Source organism: Hippopotamus amphibius, chromosome 1, assembly GCF_030028045.1.
Source record: "Hippopotamus amphibius kiboko isolate mHipAmp2 chromosome 1, mHipAmp2.hap2, whole genome shotgun sequence".
NCBI lineage: Eukaryota > Metazoa > Chordata > Mammalia > Artiodactyla > Hippopotamidae > Hippopotamus > Hippopotamus amphibius.
In genome coordinates this window covers 76,782,204-76,801,601 of record NC_080186.1, presented here as the reverse complement: position 1 = coordinate 76,801,601, position 19,398 = coordinate 76,782,204, and the positions used below count along the sequence as shown (strand labels likewise).

The 19,398-nt window shown below is 40.0% G+C and overlaps 1 protein-coding gene across 10 annotated transcripts in view; it reads left to right on the top strand.

Moving 5' to 3' along the window:
- IL12RB2 (interleukin 12 receptor subunit beta 2) overlaps positions 1-19,398 on the top strand; it is a 79,494-nt gene that overhangs the window by 43,906 nt on the left and 16,190 nt on the right. For all 10 annotated transcript variants that reach the window (XR_009050080.1, XM_057716827.1, XM_057716837.1 and 7 more), the window contains 5 exons: positions 311-530; positions 9,308-9,508; positions 14,116-14,214; positions 14,305-14,463; positions 18,629-18,766. Coding sequence is in view for 9 of the 10 variants with exons in the window: in XM_057716827.1 (XP_057572810.1) it covers positions 311-530; positions 9,308-9,508; positions 14,116-14,214; positions 14,305-14,463; positions 18,629-18,766 (817 nt within the window). In the remaining variant the exon portion in view is untranslated. The remainder of the gene's footprint in view (positions 1-310; positions 531-9,307; positions 9,509-14,115; positions 14,215-14,304; positions 14,464-18,628; positions 18,767-19,398) is intronic.

The following is a 19,398-nucleotide window of genomic DNA, read 5'->3' as shown; positions in this document are numbered from 1 at the left end:
TCTGAGTTCAGATCCCTCACTTGTTCCATTGACTGTAATTGAGTTGTCTACTATTAAGAAGTTTTATGTTAAAGCAAGAAAGGAAAATCAATGTGTTTTTAAGAATTAGCTTTAAAAAAATGTTAACTGGTGATTTTTCTAAGTGGCAGGGCTGGATGGAGGCATAAAAGTGTGCAATGAAGATGAGAAGATATAAATAAAAAGATCACTTTGATGTAGCCGTCTGCTGCAGACAGTCATGAGGTCCTAGCATAGAGCATCCAGTGGCCTTGTCTGAGAGTACATAGTAAGTAGATGTGCTCTGTTGCAGAATCTGAGTCTATCAGAGGCAAGAGGAAAAATCCTCCACTATCGAGTGACCTTGCAGGAGGTAGCAGAGGGGAAAGCCATACTACAGAACATCACAGAACACACCTCCTGGACCTGGGTCATTCCCGGAACTGGGAACTGGGCTGTGGCTGTGTCTGCAGCTAACTCAAAAGGCAGTTCCCTGCCCACTTATATTAACATAACGGACCTGTGTGGGGCAGGTAAGTACCAAATTTTCTTTAACATTGCCTGTAGGAAATCGTCTTACTAATCTCTTATCTCCCTCAGGTCCAGCTCAGGGTCTGGTATGAGTAGTGCAGGAGTTTAGACTTTGGAGTCAACAGTCAGTGAGTGTCCTTGGACAAGTGAATTAACACCTCAGAGCTTCAATTTCCCCCTATCTAAACTAGGGATTATATTACCAGAATTGCAGGTCATTGTGAGATTAAATGCAGAGACTAATACATAGCAGGTGCTTAATAAATATCAGGTAAGGAAATATTCATTACATTAAATTGAACACGAATATCTGGCTAATTTTTCCAGAAGCAAGAATAATATGTGTTGTCAAGTTCTAGAAAAAGCATACCTGTAGTCAAAACATGTTTTAAAATCAATAGTATTAAAATAAAATTCTGTCTGTAATGGAACTATAGCACATTTTTGCTCTAATACAGCTCTTTATTACACAAATTTAGATATGTATCCAATTATCTACACTGAAAACTTCCCAACTAGCTATACACATTTTATAGTTGCATCCTCTGAAAACTAACTTGTCAGGATAAAAGCCCATAACTTGTCAAGAAAACAGATATTAAAGCTATTTCTCAAGCTCTGTATTATAGAAGTTTTTCATGTCAAGATCATTAGCTTAACTTTTACAAAAAATGCCTGATAGAATAAAACTCTATAATTAGATTCTTCCTTAAAATTCAGTGTAACAGTTTATCCACATGGGGGTCTAGCAATTATCATTTTGAGGAAGCTTCTACCAAAAATAATTATCTTATATACACTGTTGAATCTTGGTTAAATGTCTTTTCAGTCATTTATCTGTAAATGTAGAGATAATATAGTAGATAAAAATACAAATAAATATTGATATAACCTCGGGTTGAAATATGAGTTAGGAACTGCTCTTAGGAGTAAGAGTTGCTCTTACCAGAGGCCTGACTACAGTGATTTACTTATTCTCTTGTATAAAAGAAGTTTGGATGTGGACAGCCCAGGGCTGGTGTGACAGCTTCATAACATTGTGGGGACTCCAGGCTCTTTCCTTCTGTACCGACTGCCAAGTTGACTTCCATTGGCAAGATGGAAGTGGTCCAGGCATGGCTGCAGGAGTTCTAGCTGTTTCCTTCTGGGCAACAGAAACTCTTGAGGAGTTTTGCCCTGGGTCACACAATAACACTGGCAGTCAATGACCCTAACTGGTCACCTGGTCACACCTAACTGCAAAGGAGGCTCAGAAACACATTGTTCCCTTGCTAAAGAAGATGAGGAGAGGGTATTTGGTAGGTAACTGTTAATCTCTGTCTCATGTGGGAAAGGCATCTAAGGCAGAAACGTGAAGGAAAAGATGGATTAACTATGGGGGAAACAAAGCTTAAACGTTATGCATAGTAAAGTAAAAATTTTAAAATACCGTAAATAAGGCTCTCAAATGCAAAGCACAATTTAAGAGAAGTGTATGCTACATTTTTGGCAAAAAGAGGGTTGATTATCTATCTATATATAACTCTTCAAATAAATAATAGATCATGGGATATCAACAGGCAACTCAAAAAATAAATATAAAGTAAATGGAACAATGAAAATGTGAAAATATGTTCAGCCTAATTAGCAATCAGTGAGACACAAATTTTGCAAAAAAGCATGAGAAATCAAACCAAACCGAGAAAGAGTAAGCAGAATTAGCATAACCCATATTGGTGAGAGTGTGGGGAAAAGATACTCTCGTATGCTGCTGACAGGTGTATAAATTGGTACAACTTTCTGAAGAGAAATTTGGCAATTTGTAACACTAACAAACTTTAAATATGAACATATCTTTTGAGCAAGAAATTTTGCCATTAGAAATGTATCCGCAGCAAATAGTAAGGCATGAGCTTAAAAAGATGTAAGCACAAGATGTTTGTTGAAATGCTTTTGAAATAATGAAACACCACAGCCTAAGTATTTATAATAGAGGATATATTGGTTAAATATATCACACGCCTCACCCACCTTAATCCTGCTCCAGCATTAAAGTGATATTGTAGCTGTTTTTATTGGCATGGAAAGATGTACATAATAAGTGAAAAAGTAGGCTTTCAAAAGCATACATGGTATGATGTCGTTTAAAATATATATTTACATAAATACACATTTTAGCATAGTAAAAAAAATCTAGAAGAATGTACATGGAAATATTAACAGAAATCATATCTACGTTATGGTATTACAGGTGATTTTTATATTAACTTTTTTTCTTCAATGAATAAGTACTACATATGTAATTTTTAAAGGGGATTCTGTGGGGGGTGGGGGGAGAATTGAGATCTGTTTAGTATCCTGCTCTTGTTAAAAAGTAGTACATCAAAATACATTATTTCTTTAAACGTCACTACAGATGGGTCTTGAGGAAATAAGCCTCTTGAATTTTCTGGGTCCATTCCAGCTTTTTTATTTAGATATGGAAACAGCTTCTCCAAATGGCACATTCATTATTTTAGACTTGGCCTCTACGTTATTGATTCAACAAAAATTTATTGAGATTACTATATAAGGTAACTGGAATTCAGCAAGAGGTAAAAGATACAGTCAAAGTCCTACAATTATATTTTGATATTTTGTCCAGTGGGAGGGGCAGACATATAAACAAGGAAACTGCAGTACAAGATAAGAGTGAGATTAGAGGTGTGCACAGGGCACTCTAGGAACAGAAAAGCTGAAGCATGGGTTTGGAGAGGAGGCTACATGTGAACAGAGAGTGGAGACACAAGATGGTGTTAGCCAGGCAAAGGAGTGCAGGTGTGCAGGCATGAGGATTTGTTTTAAAGTGAGATCTGAACAGGCATAGAAGTTGAAAAGAAGAACCGGGTGGGAAAGAGTTGAAGACAAAGGGGAAAGGGAATTACTAATGGAATGAAGTTCCTGGGGAGCTAAAGGATGATGGGATCCAATAGCAAAAAGATGTAAGAGGCACACTTCCTCCTCTCAGAATGGAAGGTGTTAAATAATGGTGAGACTCAATAAAGAGGAACATGGAGGGGTGGTAAAGTAGGACACTGAAACAGTTCTCTAGAGCCAAACTATAGCTAAGAGGGTCCTGGTCCCGGAAATCTCAAGAGCCTATTGTCTCTCCTAAGGTCACACCTGAACCATCCAATAAGGGTAGTTGTGCATCCCAGGGAGACCTGAAGGACAGATTTGCAAACCACATGGTCGCATCCTGGAGCCTTCGTGTCTCACACAAATTCTACATGATCTGTAGGAATAGTGTACATGATTTTTGTCTCCCTCTCTTTCAATATACATTCACACTACTCACATAAATAGCTTTCCTTCTAGGAAGGAAAAATAATACCCCAAGAGGCAGAACTGTGTTGATATTGAGAAAGTAGGGACAACTTTGTTGTAAAAGGCATATGCCACAGCATTGCATATGAAGCAGCATGAGGATGATTTTGTTGGTTTATGATGAAAATTGAATGTGTGCTAAACCCGCCAGTCAACAAGTAAAACATATTTAATATTTCAGACCAGTCCCTGTGCTTAAGAATTCTTGAAACTATGACAAGAAACAGAAGCCAGTACAGCCATAAAAAGAGGCCCACACAGATGTCAGAGACTGAGGCCCCAGGAGGTGAAGTAACTTAGCCAAGATCATACACACAATTAGTGGCAGAGCTGGATTTAAAAAGCAAGCCACCTGTCTCTTAGGTGGGCACTCTTCCCAAATACCTTATGACTTCATAACTCTGTTTAGAAGTTCTCAGTGAAAATGGAGATGGGAAGTTGAATGATAGAGGCTAAAGGAAGAATTCTGAAAGGTGCCAGAGAGGTGAGTTGTTAGCAGTGTTCTAAAGGAGGGAGCATGCCCTAGCAAACATCACTGGGAGGAAATTCAGGCTGGTTCCTGGTAAGTGTGGTGACTCAGAGGCTGGGCAATGCCAGGTTGATTTACTTAGCTAATTGCAGAGAAAACAGTGGTTGGAAAGACACCTTGGCTGTTTTAGCCCATCACCTGGCAAAGGGTCTTGCAAACCCTAGGTGCTCAATACATATTTACTGAGTGAATACATTTTATTCTCCAAAAACAAAAACAAAAACAAACTCGTGGCAAAGCCAGAAAATAAGATACCAAGGCAAATGAAGATAAAGAACCAGGGCTGAAGAATTCCAGTTCCTGGCCAGGTAGGCAACACACAGGTTCCAGACTCTCACCACCAAACCCACTCCAAAGATGCCACAGGAGAGACAGGACAGGATGGCTGAGCTCCTGTGTATGAGGAATAGTGATGAAGAAGGAGGGCTGAAGTAGCACTTACTGGCGGAACTCCTTTTTCTTCCCCATGTTGCCCTGAGATGTCTATCGCCCAGGCATTTTTGCTATGGGGCAGCAAAGTCTGAAGGGCAGAGTAACTACAAGGAAGCCATGAAGCCTAACAAAGAGTGCCTGAGATTTTCTCCTGCCACCTACCCGTGGCCTGGCAATTACAGAAGAGAATAACAGCCCACTCCTCCATGAAGACCAATGCCAGTCACAGATCTGCCAGGCACACCTACAGGGAACCAGGGGACAGGCAGAACTCAGGGTGCATCATTACAGGCTCTCTGGCTTTCCACCCTGAAAAGCTTCTCCTCCGCACCGAAGCTTACCTGAAGGAGCATGAGCTCTGGCTAAGCTTTCACTCCTCCGCCCCCCCCCCCCCCCCCCCCCCAGAAAAATAAAGGCCAACGCTGCTGATCAATCCAAGAAAATAAAACATGATCCCAAAGGAGAAAATTAGGAGAAATCTGAGGGGCATAAGTTCTAGGAAAGAAAGGCATCAAATGAGACTACCCGTATGGTAGGAAGTATGACCAGCACAACAGAAAGAGCAAGAGTTTAGACTAAGCATAATAAATATCCTTAGAACGATAAAGAGAGGTTGCTAGGAACATGAATCAGAAATAGGTGGTCTTGAAAAAGCCCCAAATAAAGAGATTCAGTATGGAAAGTTCAGTTGTTGAAATAAAGAACTCACCCAGTGGGTTGGATAGCAGAAAGGACTCATCTGAAGACTGAACGAGTGAGTGGAAGATTGGGCGAGAAACTCTTTTAAAAGTCATCAAAAGGGGAAAAGAATTTGAAACATGAGAAGACTTAAAACACTGAAAGAATAAAAAGAGAAGTAATGACAACCACCTAAAAGGAGTCCCAATAAGAGAAAAAAGTAACTGAAAGGGAAAAACATTCAAAAATATTTATCAAGAATCTTACAGAATGTACTACTCTGGTGCAGGATGTCAGTAGTCAGGGAGGCGATGCTTGTATGGGGTCGGAGTGTATGGAAAATCTCTGTACCGCCCACTCAATTTTGCTGTGAATGTAAAACTGCTTTAAAAAATAAAGTCTATTTAAAAAGAAAGAAGAAAAGAAAAGAAGAGAAAAAAAGAAAAGAATATTGAGTGCAGAATGATCAAGCAGGGTTGCTCCCAAGAATACAAAGATAGATCAACACCAGAAAAATGTATCAATGTAATTCATTACTTTAATACTGAAAGAGAAAAAAGGGATATGTTCTTAACAGATGTGAAAAAGTATTTAGTAAAACAAAGTTTTTAGTAAATAAATAGTATTTTATAAAAGTAAAGTCTATTTGAAAGCTATGAATAAAAGAAAACTTTTTAGCTTTTTTAAGACTTTCTACAGGACTTCCCTGGTGGCGCAGTGGTTAAGAATCCGCCTGCCAATGTAAGGGACACGGGTTCGATCTCTGGTCCAGGAAGATCCCACACACCTTAGAGCAACTAAGCCTGTGTACCACAACTACTGAGCCCGCGCTTTAAAGCCTGCAAGCCACAACTACTGAGCACACGTGCTGCAACTACTGAAGACCATGTGCCTAGAGCCCCTGCTTCACAACAAGAGAAGCCACTGCAATGAAAAGCCCACGCATCTTCTCTGTGATGAAGAGTAGCCCCCGTGCACAGCAACAAAGACCCAATGCAGAAAAAAAAGAAAAAAAGACATCCTACCAAAAACATGCAGCAAGCATCATTTTAATAAAGATACATAAGAACATTCTCTTTAAAATTAGCAGCAAGATAAAAACAAAAAAGGAATAAGAGATTTAATTCAAAGATTGGAAAGAGGAGATATTTTAAGTGAACAGCTAATAACATTATTACATGGAAAATTTACAAGGGCAAATTACATGGAATATTTAACAAGGGCAAGAGACAAATTATTAGAACTAACTGGAGAGTTTAGCAGGTCCACCAGAATAAGAGTAACAAACACAAATTAATAGTGGAAAAAGCAGTAGAAAATAAGATTCATTTTAAATAGCAAACTAATAGTATAAAATGTCTAGGAATTAACCTAAAAATGAATGCATTAAAACTTTGAGGAATTTTTGAAATGCCATTAAAAGATATAATAGGAGACCTAAATAATTTCAGTGAAACAATGTATTTATAAATGGGACAATTTAACATTGTAACAGTGTCAGTTCTCCTTGAATTGACCTATAAATTTAATATAATTCCAATAAAAATACCAGCTGAAATTTTTGAGGACTCTGGTAAACTGATTCTAAAAGCTATCTGGACAAATAAAGTTTCATGAATACCCAAGACCACTTTGAAAAAAAAAGAGCAAAATGAGGAGGGACTTTAACCACCAAATAGGTGCCACCAAACCTCGTAAGGTGACAAGTGTGTTCTGGTGAAGAAGCTGACCCAGACACAAACCCATGAATGTGTGGAATTTGGTGTGTGACAGGGATGGTACCACACTTGGAAAAATTGACTAGCTGTGTGGAAAAAACAATAAGGTTTATTCCCTTAAAAAGAAAAAATAAAAAACACCCTTTAGCTAGATTTGGATTAAAAACCTAAATGTGAAACCAAAAGCTAGGAAATGTAGTAGAGTATCATTGTGACCCCAGAATGGAAGGATTTCATAAATAAGACTCAAAGTACACAAACTGTGGATGAATTTACCCACATCAAAGTATTTATGTGCAACAAACACATCATAAATTTATCAGAGACTTGAAAGACTGGAGTGAGATATTTTTAGTGTTGAAAACTAACAAGTGATTAATGTCTAGAATATAAAAGCTATTTCTGCAAATTAGGAAGAAGACAGGAAACACAACAGAAAAAATGAATGAAGTATGAGAAGGGGAAAGTCAGACAGCTAGTAATATGTGAAGAGAAGCTCAGCCTCATAAGAAATCAGAAAATGAAAATAAAACCACAGTTAAATACTACCTTACATGTACCAGATTGGCAAAATGAGAAAGTCAGAAAATACCAAATGCTGGTGGGGAAATGAGAACTCTCATGCTTTTCTTGTTTGAGTGTCAACTGATTGACTGTTTTAGAGATCAGTCTGGCCATATTTAGTGAAATAGGTGAATTTAGTTTATAAATGAGAAATTCTGTGCATTTATATAGAGACAATTCTTTTTTTTTAATTGGAGTATAGTTGCTTTACAATGTTGTATTAGCTTCAGCTGTACAGCAAAGTGAATCAGTAACATATATACATATATTCACTCTTTTTTAGATTTCCTTCCCATGTAGGTCACCACAGAGCATTGAGTAGAGTTCCCTGTGCTATACAGTAGGTTCTCACTAGTTATCTACTTTATATATAGGAGTGTATATATGTCAATCCCAATCTCCCAGTTCATTCCACCTCCCTTCCCTCCTTGGTAACCATAAGTTTGTTTTCTAATCTGTGACTCTCTTTCTGCTTTGCAAATAAGTTCATTTGAACCATTTTTCTAGGTTCTACATATAAGTGATATTATACAATATTTGTCTTTCTCTTTCTGACTTCACTCTGTATGACAATCTCTAGGTCCATCCATGTTGCTGCAAATGGCATTATTTTGTTCCTTTTTATGACAGAGTAATATCTGTACGTATGTACCCTGTCTTCTTTATCTATCCCTCTGTCGATGGACATTTAGGTTGCTTCCATGACCTAGCTATTGTAAATACTGCTGCAGTGAACATCGGGGTGCATGCATCCTTTTGAATTATGGTTTTCTCCAGATATATGCCCAGTAGTGGAATTGCTGGGTCATATGGTAACTCTATTTTTTAGTTTTTTAAGGAACCTCCATACTGTTCTCCATAATGGCTATACCAATTTACATTCCCACCAATAGTGTAGGAGGGTGAGAGAGACACTCTTGCAAGGCACACACGAGGACATACAAGGGAATACTCGTTGCATCCTTGCTTGTGTTGGCAAAGAGTTGGAAGGAAGCTACTGCTTGTCACTTGGAGACTGAACAAAAAAAGCGTTGAGGCAGTAGTCTGAAGGAATGAGCTGGATTTTCTTATAGCAGCAGGATGAATGTATCCCAGAAACATAATGTTGAGTGAAAAAGTTAGGAAAGCATTATATTTACTCCAAACATGTTTCATGAAAATAAAACACACAAGCACAAAGCAACACTAATTCTCAAGGACACATATATATGCAGATAAACATACGGGAGATGGATCAGGAGGATGCATATTATATTCACTAGTGCAGATACCTTTGGGGACACAGAAATGGGAAGTGGAATGGAAGATGGAGAAAATAATTCCATAAATACCACCACACAGGGTCCTGGCACCAATGCCCGTTCTCCAAGAACTGAGAAACTGGGTGAACAAAATCTGTAAAGCTGAAGTCCTTTAAAAGAAATCAGTTCTTACTACAACTTTGCTCTGTTGTGTTTTATATCTGTATCCACTGTGATTTTGTTTTTGTCCCTCTCCCTCTTTCCCCATAAAGGGTTGCTGGCTCCTCGACAGGTCTCAGCAAACTCAGAGGGTGTGGACAACCTCATGGTGACATGGGCACCTCCGGGGAAAGCTGCCCCCGCTGTGCAGGAGTACGTGGTGGAATGGAGGGAACTCCATCTGAGGGGCAGCACGCAGCCCCCTCTAGGCTGGTTACGGAGTTCCCCCTACAAGCTGTCCGCTCTGATTTCAGGTACTTAATTATTCACCTTCCTTCTAGAGGATTAATAAGTTCATGTTTTTCAAGGAAATTTTAGGTGGGAACCCAGTTACAGTTACAGGCAGCTGCATGAGAAGAAGGACAGTGATGACCTAGAGCCCATCAGGATGCACCACTGCACCCATGAAGACCCACTGATTGACAAAAAAAAATTCCCAGTATTTATGGGAAACTCGTGTACCTGGTACAGTGCCGTATAAGATGACTGAATAATGCACCCAACAAGCATGGCTTAGAGCTACGTGGTAGCAAGTCAGTGTGATGGACATTACATTTGGGTGTTCATTTAATTCTGAGAACAATCATGTGGCAAGAGATATTACACCCATTATACAGATGAGGAAACCAGGAAATCTTTCATGTCCAATTCTGCTACTTATTATTTTTGTGATAACAAATCCAGAATTATCTATATGATAATTGGTATCTCTAGTGCTCAAATTCCAAATCTGTCAGTGGTTAGAATCAAGTGATAGAAAGCATATGAAAATATATTCAAATGATTGGACAGAAGTTAGTCAATGTCTTTTTTTTATTATTATTTCATTTTACCCTCAGAGCACATCCTAAATTTCTGTATCATACAATATGAATCTAAACTGAAAAGAAATTTCACAAATAGTCAGCTTCAATCCTGAGCATAAGCAACACTGGACAATTGGAAAACAAGGTGGCCAGAGGCTTGTTTAATCATTTTTATAAATGATTGCTGTGGTGCACGTCTTCCTCCCATCAGAGTCTGATGCTTGTCCTTTAGCTGTCACTGTAGCAATCCCTAAATGGGGCTTGCTATTCCTGACCAGCGAAAAGAATCCTTAACTTCTTCTCTCAGAGGAGAGATCTAGTCCTAGTCACAGGTAGTTGACATTTGCCGAACAAACATTAACGGGCAAGGTCTCAAATTCTTTATTTTTTTTTTTCAAGTTCTTAATTCACAGACTCTAAAGTCTTACTCTGTCTGTTATTGATAGTGAGCTTCTAATATTGTTTTGTGTTTGAAATACTCAGAGGCCTCCCTTACTTACCAATGAATATGTTACCAAAAACCTATTAATAGAAATTTCTTATTTTAATTTTCCCAAAGAGAAATGGTATTATTTGCATATCAAAATTAGATTAGTTAGATGGTCACTTGCTTGAAAATCTTCTTCCAGGACGAATTTTGATGAACAAGGCACGTATGCCTCTGTGTGTGTGTGTGTGTGTGTGTGTGTGTGTGTGTGTGTGTGTGAGAGAGAGAGAGCGCGCGTGCACACTGAGACATTCAGAAGTCGAAACTATAGTGTTTTGCTCCTTCTATTTTTCTCCTACTAATTGTTGTTCTATAATAATTCAAAATCATCATAAGATAATTAACACTAATCAATCTAGGTCAGCAGCATCACCAAATTAAAGTGTTGATAAATGTGTCTTCTGTATGGCTACGTGTGTGTTAATGTGTTAAAAATGTCAATGTGATTTTCAAAATATAAGTTCAGCATGGTGATTAAAAGTTCTGCAGCCAGACTATCTAGGTTTGAGTCCTGGCTCTGTCACTTATTAGATTGTATGATCCAGGACAAATTATTTAACTTCTCTGTGCCTCAGTTTCCTTTTCTGTAAGATGGGGGTAGTATCACCTACCTCATTGGGTTATTGTGAAGACTACCTGAAAGAGAAAACGTTTTGAACTGTACCTAGCATATTTTAAGTGCTTAATAATTTAGCTATTGTTATTATTATTATATGTGATGGAGCTAAGATTTTAATAGGTTCTCAAGCTCTAAATCCTGTATTTTCATTACACCATGACAATTACACCTGACCAGGAGGATACACATAGCCTGCTTAAGGAGAGAAGACTTCTGCAAATGAAATAAACACAGGGCACTGCACAACAATACATGAGCCAGTCCTTAACTGCGTGCCCCTTTTAGAGTCTTGCTGCTTAGACTTCTAGTGGGTTGTGTTCAGTTTTAATCACTGTACTTAAAAGAGAATGCTGCCTGGATAAGCCAGTGAGCATCAGAGGAAGGTGAGCAAGCCATTCGGGGTCTTAAAAATGTGGAAACCATTTAGCCTGTAGAAGAGAATTCTGCACTGGGGGGAGGGGGTTGACAGTTGTTGCTGGCTTTGATGCATATGTAAGAAAGAATGTGTGTCCTTTGTTGTTCTGGAGAGCAAAACAAAAGCCCCCTGTATAAAAATGATAAGAAGACAGATGTCAGCTCAGTTTTGAGAAAGATCTTTCCTTATACTTGATGGTCTCTAATAGAACAGTTGATTACCCCTCAAGGCAGTGCGGTCTCTGTCCCTAGACTGTTGCAGTAGAACCAATTTTCCTTTAGGGCTGTTCTGCCCATCAAATCAGATGAAACAGTGGATAGAAAAGGCATTTACTGAACTCTAAACTGCTATATAATTATAAACGCTTATTATAAACTGTATTAGGATTTACCCCTTTGGGATAGTTTGAACTATACAGTGGCTACAATTCTTTCCTTTTAGAAATTCTGTAATTCTACACACAATGCATAAAATAGATGACAAGAGAGAACGTTCTCCATACTTAGGAAACTAAAATGTTTTTAAGCACTTCTGAGTTTGTGTTGATGTTACATTCTGAAAATAAACCCTTAAAATTTAACTAGCTCATACTTATCAGGAATTCAAAGTAACCCTCTCCAATCAGTAAGATGACTCGTTGCCATCAGATCCTCACCAGTCTTTTCCCAGCATCTGGCTGGGGCTGAGTTGGATGCTTTGCAGCGGGCTGCACTGAAGTCCAACTCCTGGATTATAAGTTGATGGGGCCTAGGCCAGAAACTGTCAGTCTTGTCTTGTCTTGGTGAAAACAGTTCTGACCTTATAGAGCCACTGCTTTTGCAAACCTGTAGCCATCGCAGTGTCTAGAAAACCTTCCCTGACGCCTAGCTGTTTGGGCCCCCACACGGTCCCATCATACCTCCTCTATGATTACTCCTCATTGCTGATCTTTTCATATTTGCCTTCTCCCAGATTTAATAGGTGAAGTTCGCTTTCTTCAGAAAAACCACCTAAGAGGTGGTTTATAAATGTGAGGACAGAGCCTTTGCTCAAGGGTACAAGGTATATGTGCATGCATGGGAGTCTTAAGAAATAAGCCTGGAAGTTGGGGCCAGACTGTAGAAAGAAAGGAAAATGTTAAGAGTATGGGCTTCATCCACCAGCAGCGAAGGCTAAGGAACTTGTGAGGTGGGGAGCAGACCGTGATTAGGGGGTGTTCATGTAAGAATTAGCCAATAAAACAAGAGTGCTTAAGGTCAGAACTGGGGAACAAGCTTGCTAGGGCTCTACTCTTCATAGAAAGGAAAATGTCAGCTAAGTTATGAAGCCACATTTTCCTCCCTCCTCCACTAAGGGTAGGCTGTTCACAAGAAGAAGCCCATAGCTTCTGACACAGCAGTTCCCAAGACCCCTGCCCTGAACGCATACTTTGCATGACTTTGCATGGCAAAATGCAACGAAACCATTCGCCTAATGAGCTCATCTGGAACTCCCACATGGCACAGTGCTTGGTTTGTCCCTTCCAGAACTAGCAACAGAGCAGCCAGGCACCAGCCCCTCCCAAATGAAATGATTCCATATTCCGTGTTGCCCTTTGGGCTTCTGGGTCTGGAGGCCACCACAAAGCATCGTTGGATTACAGGACTAAGCTGACTGCAGCCTTGCTCCATAATACGGATTGGAACTCACCCATGATGTGAGTTTTGATTTCCTCATGGTCCCTTCTGACAGTACTGGTTGCATGTCTGAGCTTTATATACTACCTACTTGCTGGAATATTTACGGGACAATGGATTTTTATATAAAACACAGTTTAGTAAATTATTTTGTGATGTAACACTCTTCTTCCCAAAAAAGAAAATGTTAAGCCCTAATCAATTATCTGTGTAGGGGACCAGATCTACCTATGGCAGGACATTGAACAATATGGGAGAGAGTCCTTACTCTGACCACATGAGACTACAGTTAGGTACCTAATAGAAACAATCTTTTTCCTTTAAACTTTCATTGGGAGTTTAAAGATATGTCATGGGCATTATCTATGAGAAGGACCTTTTCTTTACAGAAAGTAGAAACTAAGGTTCATGGAATTAAGGAGTTTGTAAAGGGAAGAGTGACTTGCCAATAAACTTCATGAGTGACAGAAAATTGCAAAATGTGGCACTTTAAAAGCTAGGAAGGAGCATTGACACTCCCAGGTATCTTCCCAATCTGCCAAGCTGTGAAGCAACTGAGATCTGAGTGGAACCTGGGGGGGGAGGGGTAGGAGAGGAACAAGGGGGTAGACTGCACTGAGCTTGCCCTGATTAGTCAGGCCTGCTGGGAATGTGTCATCTCTGCCCTGTCAGATCCTGATAAGCATCTAGGGAATTAGAAGGGCCATTCAGGTGTAATGCCTGCAAAACACCGCACTTACTTTTCTGTAAACAGCAATAACTTATTTATAAAAGTCAAAAGTTTTTCCTTGAAGGTGAGTTTTGTTTCAAAAGCTGTCTGTGTGGTTTTCTTTAAATCCTTGTTTCAACCAGAATAGCCTCTGTCATTATGTCTTGCAGAAGACATAAAACCCTACATCTGTTATGAAATCCGCGTGCATGCACTTTCAGGGGACCAGGGAGGATGCAGCTCCATCTGGGGTAACTCTAAGAACAAAGGTGAGTCTTGGGACCTTTTGCCCAATTTTGCTCTAGTTTAATGGTTTGGATGTGGAGGGTGACAAAAGCCTCCTGTGTTCTACTTCACAGCACCACTGAGTGGCCCCCACATTAATGCCATCTCAGAGGAAAAGGGGAACATTTTAATTTCATGGGACGAAATTCCAGCCCAGGAGCAAATGGGCTGCATCCTCCATTACAGGATATATTGGAAGGAACGGGACTCCAATTCCCAGCCTCAGCTTTGTGGTATGTGTGAGAAACAAAGGCAGCAGGGACTTTCTTGTTTAGATGTTGGGGAAACATGTTTGTGCAAGTGCTAGCACCATACCTGGCACTTAGTAGGTGCTCCATAAATATTTGTGAAATTAATTGAATGAAGAAAAATAAAAGGCATCTAAACACACACACACACTGACACACACAAAATTACTGAATATGTGTTACGTGCCAAGCAAATTGAAGAAATGAAGCTCGTGGACGAGGCTTTCCAGGAGCTTACTCATATGGGGAGATAGCATTTCAAAAAACAACAAAGGCACTTCGATACTATTACGTGGACCCTTGAGGCTTGCAGGGAATGCATTTGGAGAACCTTTGAATCCCCACATTTGCAAATGCCATCATAGCATATTATTTTCTCCTTAAATGGATAAAATACAATTTAAGTAACTCCTTATGACCCATAATTATGCTGTAAGACTAAAACAATTAAATTCTGGCTGGAGCATTATCTCAAATGATTTCCTCACTCATTCACCGAACAGCTCCAAGTCACTTGCCAGATTTAATGTTCTAATCTTTGATTTACTCAGTTTTGTTCTGTTTTTCCTGGCTTGAGCTTCCCTTTAGTATTTCATAGGCAGCTGGCTTTCTTTCAGGAGCATTTATCATAAAGAAACAACCATTTTACTCCTTCATGAGAACTACTAGGTCCAAGAAGAATGTAACAAGGCCAACCTGAGAAGTAGGTGTCAGAGAGCTGCCTGCAGAGTGATTTTTACCTGGGAAGCGTGAGGAATTGGTCCTCTCTCTTGACCTTAGATCTGCAGGGCTACTTTTCTAAAAGTTATGACTTTTAACGCTAGTTAATTTCTTATTAAGTAAATAATACTTGTATATCATAAAAGCATTCAAGTAGTTCAGAAAGATATAAAGTAGAAATTATCCCTTCCTCCATACTTAGGCTGTTAGCAGTTCTTCCAGAAAAAAACTTAATGCATACATTTGAGGTAACTATCTGTACTCTGATCTGCACTTTACTTTTGCTTCTCAATAATACATCCTGAGATCTTTCCACATCAGTCCATGGGAACTTGTCTCATTCTTTTTTTTAACAGCTCTATAGTATGCCACCATAAACCCTTACAATAATCCACTTAATAATCCACCATTGCTAAACACAGCGTATCACTAAACAGAACTGCTCCCCACTGTTGGGGTTAGTTCTGAAATGCACCCCCAAAGGTGATGAATCAATTGATCTTGTCATGAGCCATTTGGAATACTTCATGTGAAATTTGTTCCCTCCCAAATTTTCATTTTGACAGAATTTAAACCAAGATGCCTATTTATAACAAGATCAACATGGTTAGATGGTTCTTAAATTTGCTCTTATAGATGTTGAAGAAATTACCTACCTTATTTGCACCAAATGTGATGAATGTAAAGTCTGTGTAAATGTATTCTAAAACAAGTTTACAGGGGAGAAGGTGCAGATTCAAAGCCCTGTTTTGTACCAGTTTAGGTGGTTTCCCTTTTAGCATTTATAGATGAACAAGACCTGTTCCCTATGTTCAGAGAGCTCACAGTCCACCCAGGGAGATGGAAAAGTACACAGAAGTGATGTAAGTGCTGTAATCAAGGACTGACAACTACCTATTGCATCTGGCAACCAGAAATCATTGGTGAATCCACAAGTGCAATTTCTAGAGAGTGGTAGAGGGCAGTAGGTTGAATAGTAGGGAAAAAGAAAGCAGAGAGGCTCCACGTCATCAAAAGGAGGTTGGAGTTCTGAGGAGGAAGGGCCCTGTCTTTAGGTGTCTTCTGGCACGGCCTCTAACAGCACAAGCAGGGTGCAGTAGGAACGCTTCACCCTGCCTGGGCAGGAGAGAGGTGTGGCACTGGGGCAGGGCGTCCGCATTCCCCAGGAGATTCAGGTACACAGCCACTCCCATGGAAGTTTGTTGATACCGCCGTGGGCACCGCTCTGCTTAGCACACATTCTACTTATCACTTGGCTGTTTTTGCCAACATGAGGGCAGAAGCCATGGCAGTTAGTTCACTATTATCTGCCCCTTGCCTACAATACAGCAGGGCACCCAGTAGGTGCTTAATAAAAACAGTATTTTTTGAATAACAAATGGGTGAATACTGCCCTGGGCTTTTGTTAAACCACTGCAGATGGTTAGATAAAAGCTGATTTCGAGGAGCCAAGCTGCTGTTTTGCCTGGTACTAATTGACCTTCTTACTGGTGACCTTTCAGATGACTGACAACCATCACATCTCCCTAAACTGGTGCCTTTGTCATTTAACCACTGTAAGCCTAAAGTTTCAGATCCAGGGATTGAATGGCCTCCTTTATCTCTGCCAGAGATCACAGCCCAGATGAGGCAGCAGAACCAGTATTTCCTGCATGACTTCTTTCTCCCATTACTCAACTCAACCTATTTGCCAACCAAATTGCTGACACCATCGCCCTCCTCTCTGCTTCTCCCATAGTTTCTATTTTTATTCTTCAAATGTACACATGTGTATGTATGTGTGTTTGCATGTAAACTTTTTTGGCCCAGCAAATCATTCAAACCCCTTCCCTCACGTTCCAATGGCTCATTCACTCCCAGAGTTAAGGACGCCCTGACACAATCCGATGACTGACTCCCTGATGCTGGCCTAATCTTTGCTGCAGCAAGATGAGCAGAAGTCTCTCCCAAATTATTTTTTTAGTCCCCTGCCTTGGGAATGAGAGACACTTTAGTTTAATCATATAGCTGAAGTCTGTGCAAGCAATTTCATCGGGTTAGAGTAGGCTTGGGGGGCTTCCTAGGTGGCGCAGTGGTTAAGAATCCGCCTGCCAATGCAGAGGTCACAGGTTCGATCCCTGCTCCAGGAAGATCCCACATGCCGCGGAGCAACCAAGCCCGTGTGCCACAAAAAAAAAAAATAAAATAGAGTAGGCTTGGGAATTTTCCACATGGTACTTTTTCTCAAAAGGATGTAAAATATAGAAGTGGCTCTGATAGTCACAGCTGTTAAATGGTCTGCTGAGGCCTCAGCTCCTTTGGGTGGAGTGGATGCCATAGTACAGGGCTCCATCTTCCTGGTCACACACAGTAAGCAGGGCTGTGGGAGTATAAGGGGTCTGTTTTCCCTACTAGATGGTGAACTCTCTGAGGCAGATTCTGTGCCTTGGTGCCTGGTCCAGGGCAGACACTCAATAAATATGTGTGACTGTTGAAAGAAATTCAGCAAACAGGGTCACAATTGACTTGCCCTGGGGTTTGTGAGACAGGAAATAATGGTGAGGCACAAAGTGCTGAGTTCTAGTTTCCACCCTGATCACCAGCGCATGCACAAGTCTGCTAGGCAAGCCAGGAGGGTACACCTGCCGAAGTTCTGGCCTTGATTTTACACTCCCCCTCAGTTTTTGAGAGGTCACTCTGAAACTCACACCCCATAGGTCCCTGGGGGAGGAGATTGCCTACTTACTAAAGGCTACCAACATTCATATTTCTGGAATGAAAAAACAGCATCAACACATTGCTCAAAAACCAAAATCTTCCCTGCTGAGAACCTGCAGGGGTGTTGAAAGCATAAAGAACTGACAATCTAGGCTTAAACTACCCAAATAAATCTAAGTACCATTACTTTTATTTTTTAGAGTTTATGTCAGATTGAAGCAGGTCTATGATTAAACCCACTAAGACCAGTACACAGAACTTACCAAAAAGAAAAAAAGGAAATCTAAATTTATATTATTTAATGTCTGTTTCATTAATTGCTAAACTTAGCTTTCTTAAAAATTCCATTAAAAACAATTTGTACATTTAATTTCCTCCCCAGAAGCTCTCAGATAGACCTGGTAAATGTTGGAAACATTGTAATCATAGGAAATAAAAGGAGTTACTACAGCTAAATAATATCAAAAGCAAAATGATAACTCTTCGAAAAGATTTTACCACAGAAAAAAATGTAATTCTCTTGATATGCTGTGAAGTGGGGCCTTCATAAATGACAGCGCCTAGGGCCTTTTAAAGTATTAAGTATTAATGAATTCGGACGCCTTTAAAACAGCAATGTGCTTTTCTCTTTCAAATTAAATGAAGCATTAACAAATAAAAATGAGTAAGAGCCTACATTCAGATATTTCCTTTAATTTGTGCCTTTCCTCCTTTATATTTATCTTCCTTTCAGAAATTCCCTACAGGGTCTCCCCAAATTCACATCCCATAGACAGCCTGCAGCCCAGAGTGACATACACTCTATGGATGACAGCTCTGACAGCTGCTGGTGAAAGCCCCCAAGGAAATGAAAGAGAATTTTGTCTGCAAGGTAAGAACCACCCTGAGAGAGGGCGAGTCCGCCCTGGATTCCTGCATAGGCGTAGACTCCCACTACTTGATATGGAGATGATCAGATTTCCTTTAATTCACTAATTACTTTCTTGCTGCTACACCTTTGCACTTGCTATTTCCTCTAGCCAGAGTGCCCTACCATTTCATTGTCTGCTTGGAGACTCATTTTTCAAAACTCAGCAAAAATGTTGCCCTTCCAGAAAGCCTTCCCAAATGCACGTCCATATTTCCTTCATAGTGTGCTATACTTGACCCCTATTCAAAACTCTGAGTCCAATAGGCAGGGACTAGTATCTGTTTAACCTCTATCATCAAGGTCTAGAATGGCACCCAACACCTAGTCCTTAACTAAATACCTGTTCAGTGAGTGATGAGAATAATCCCAACAATAATATGGCGACTGCATGTCAGGTAGTTCTGTGCCCGGCAGTGTGTGAAGCACGTTGCATACTGTAGTAGTTTGCTGGGGCTCTTGTAACAAAGTGCCACAAGCTGAGTGACTTAAACAACAGAAATTCATTTCCTCCCGGTTCTGGAGGCTGAAAATCTGAGATCAAGGTGTCAGCAGAGCTGGCTTCTTCCAAGGGCTGTGAGAGAATCTGTTCTGTG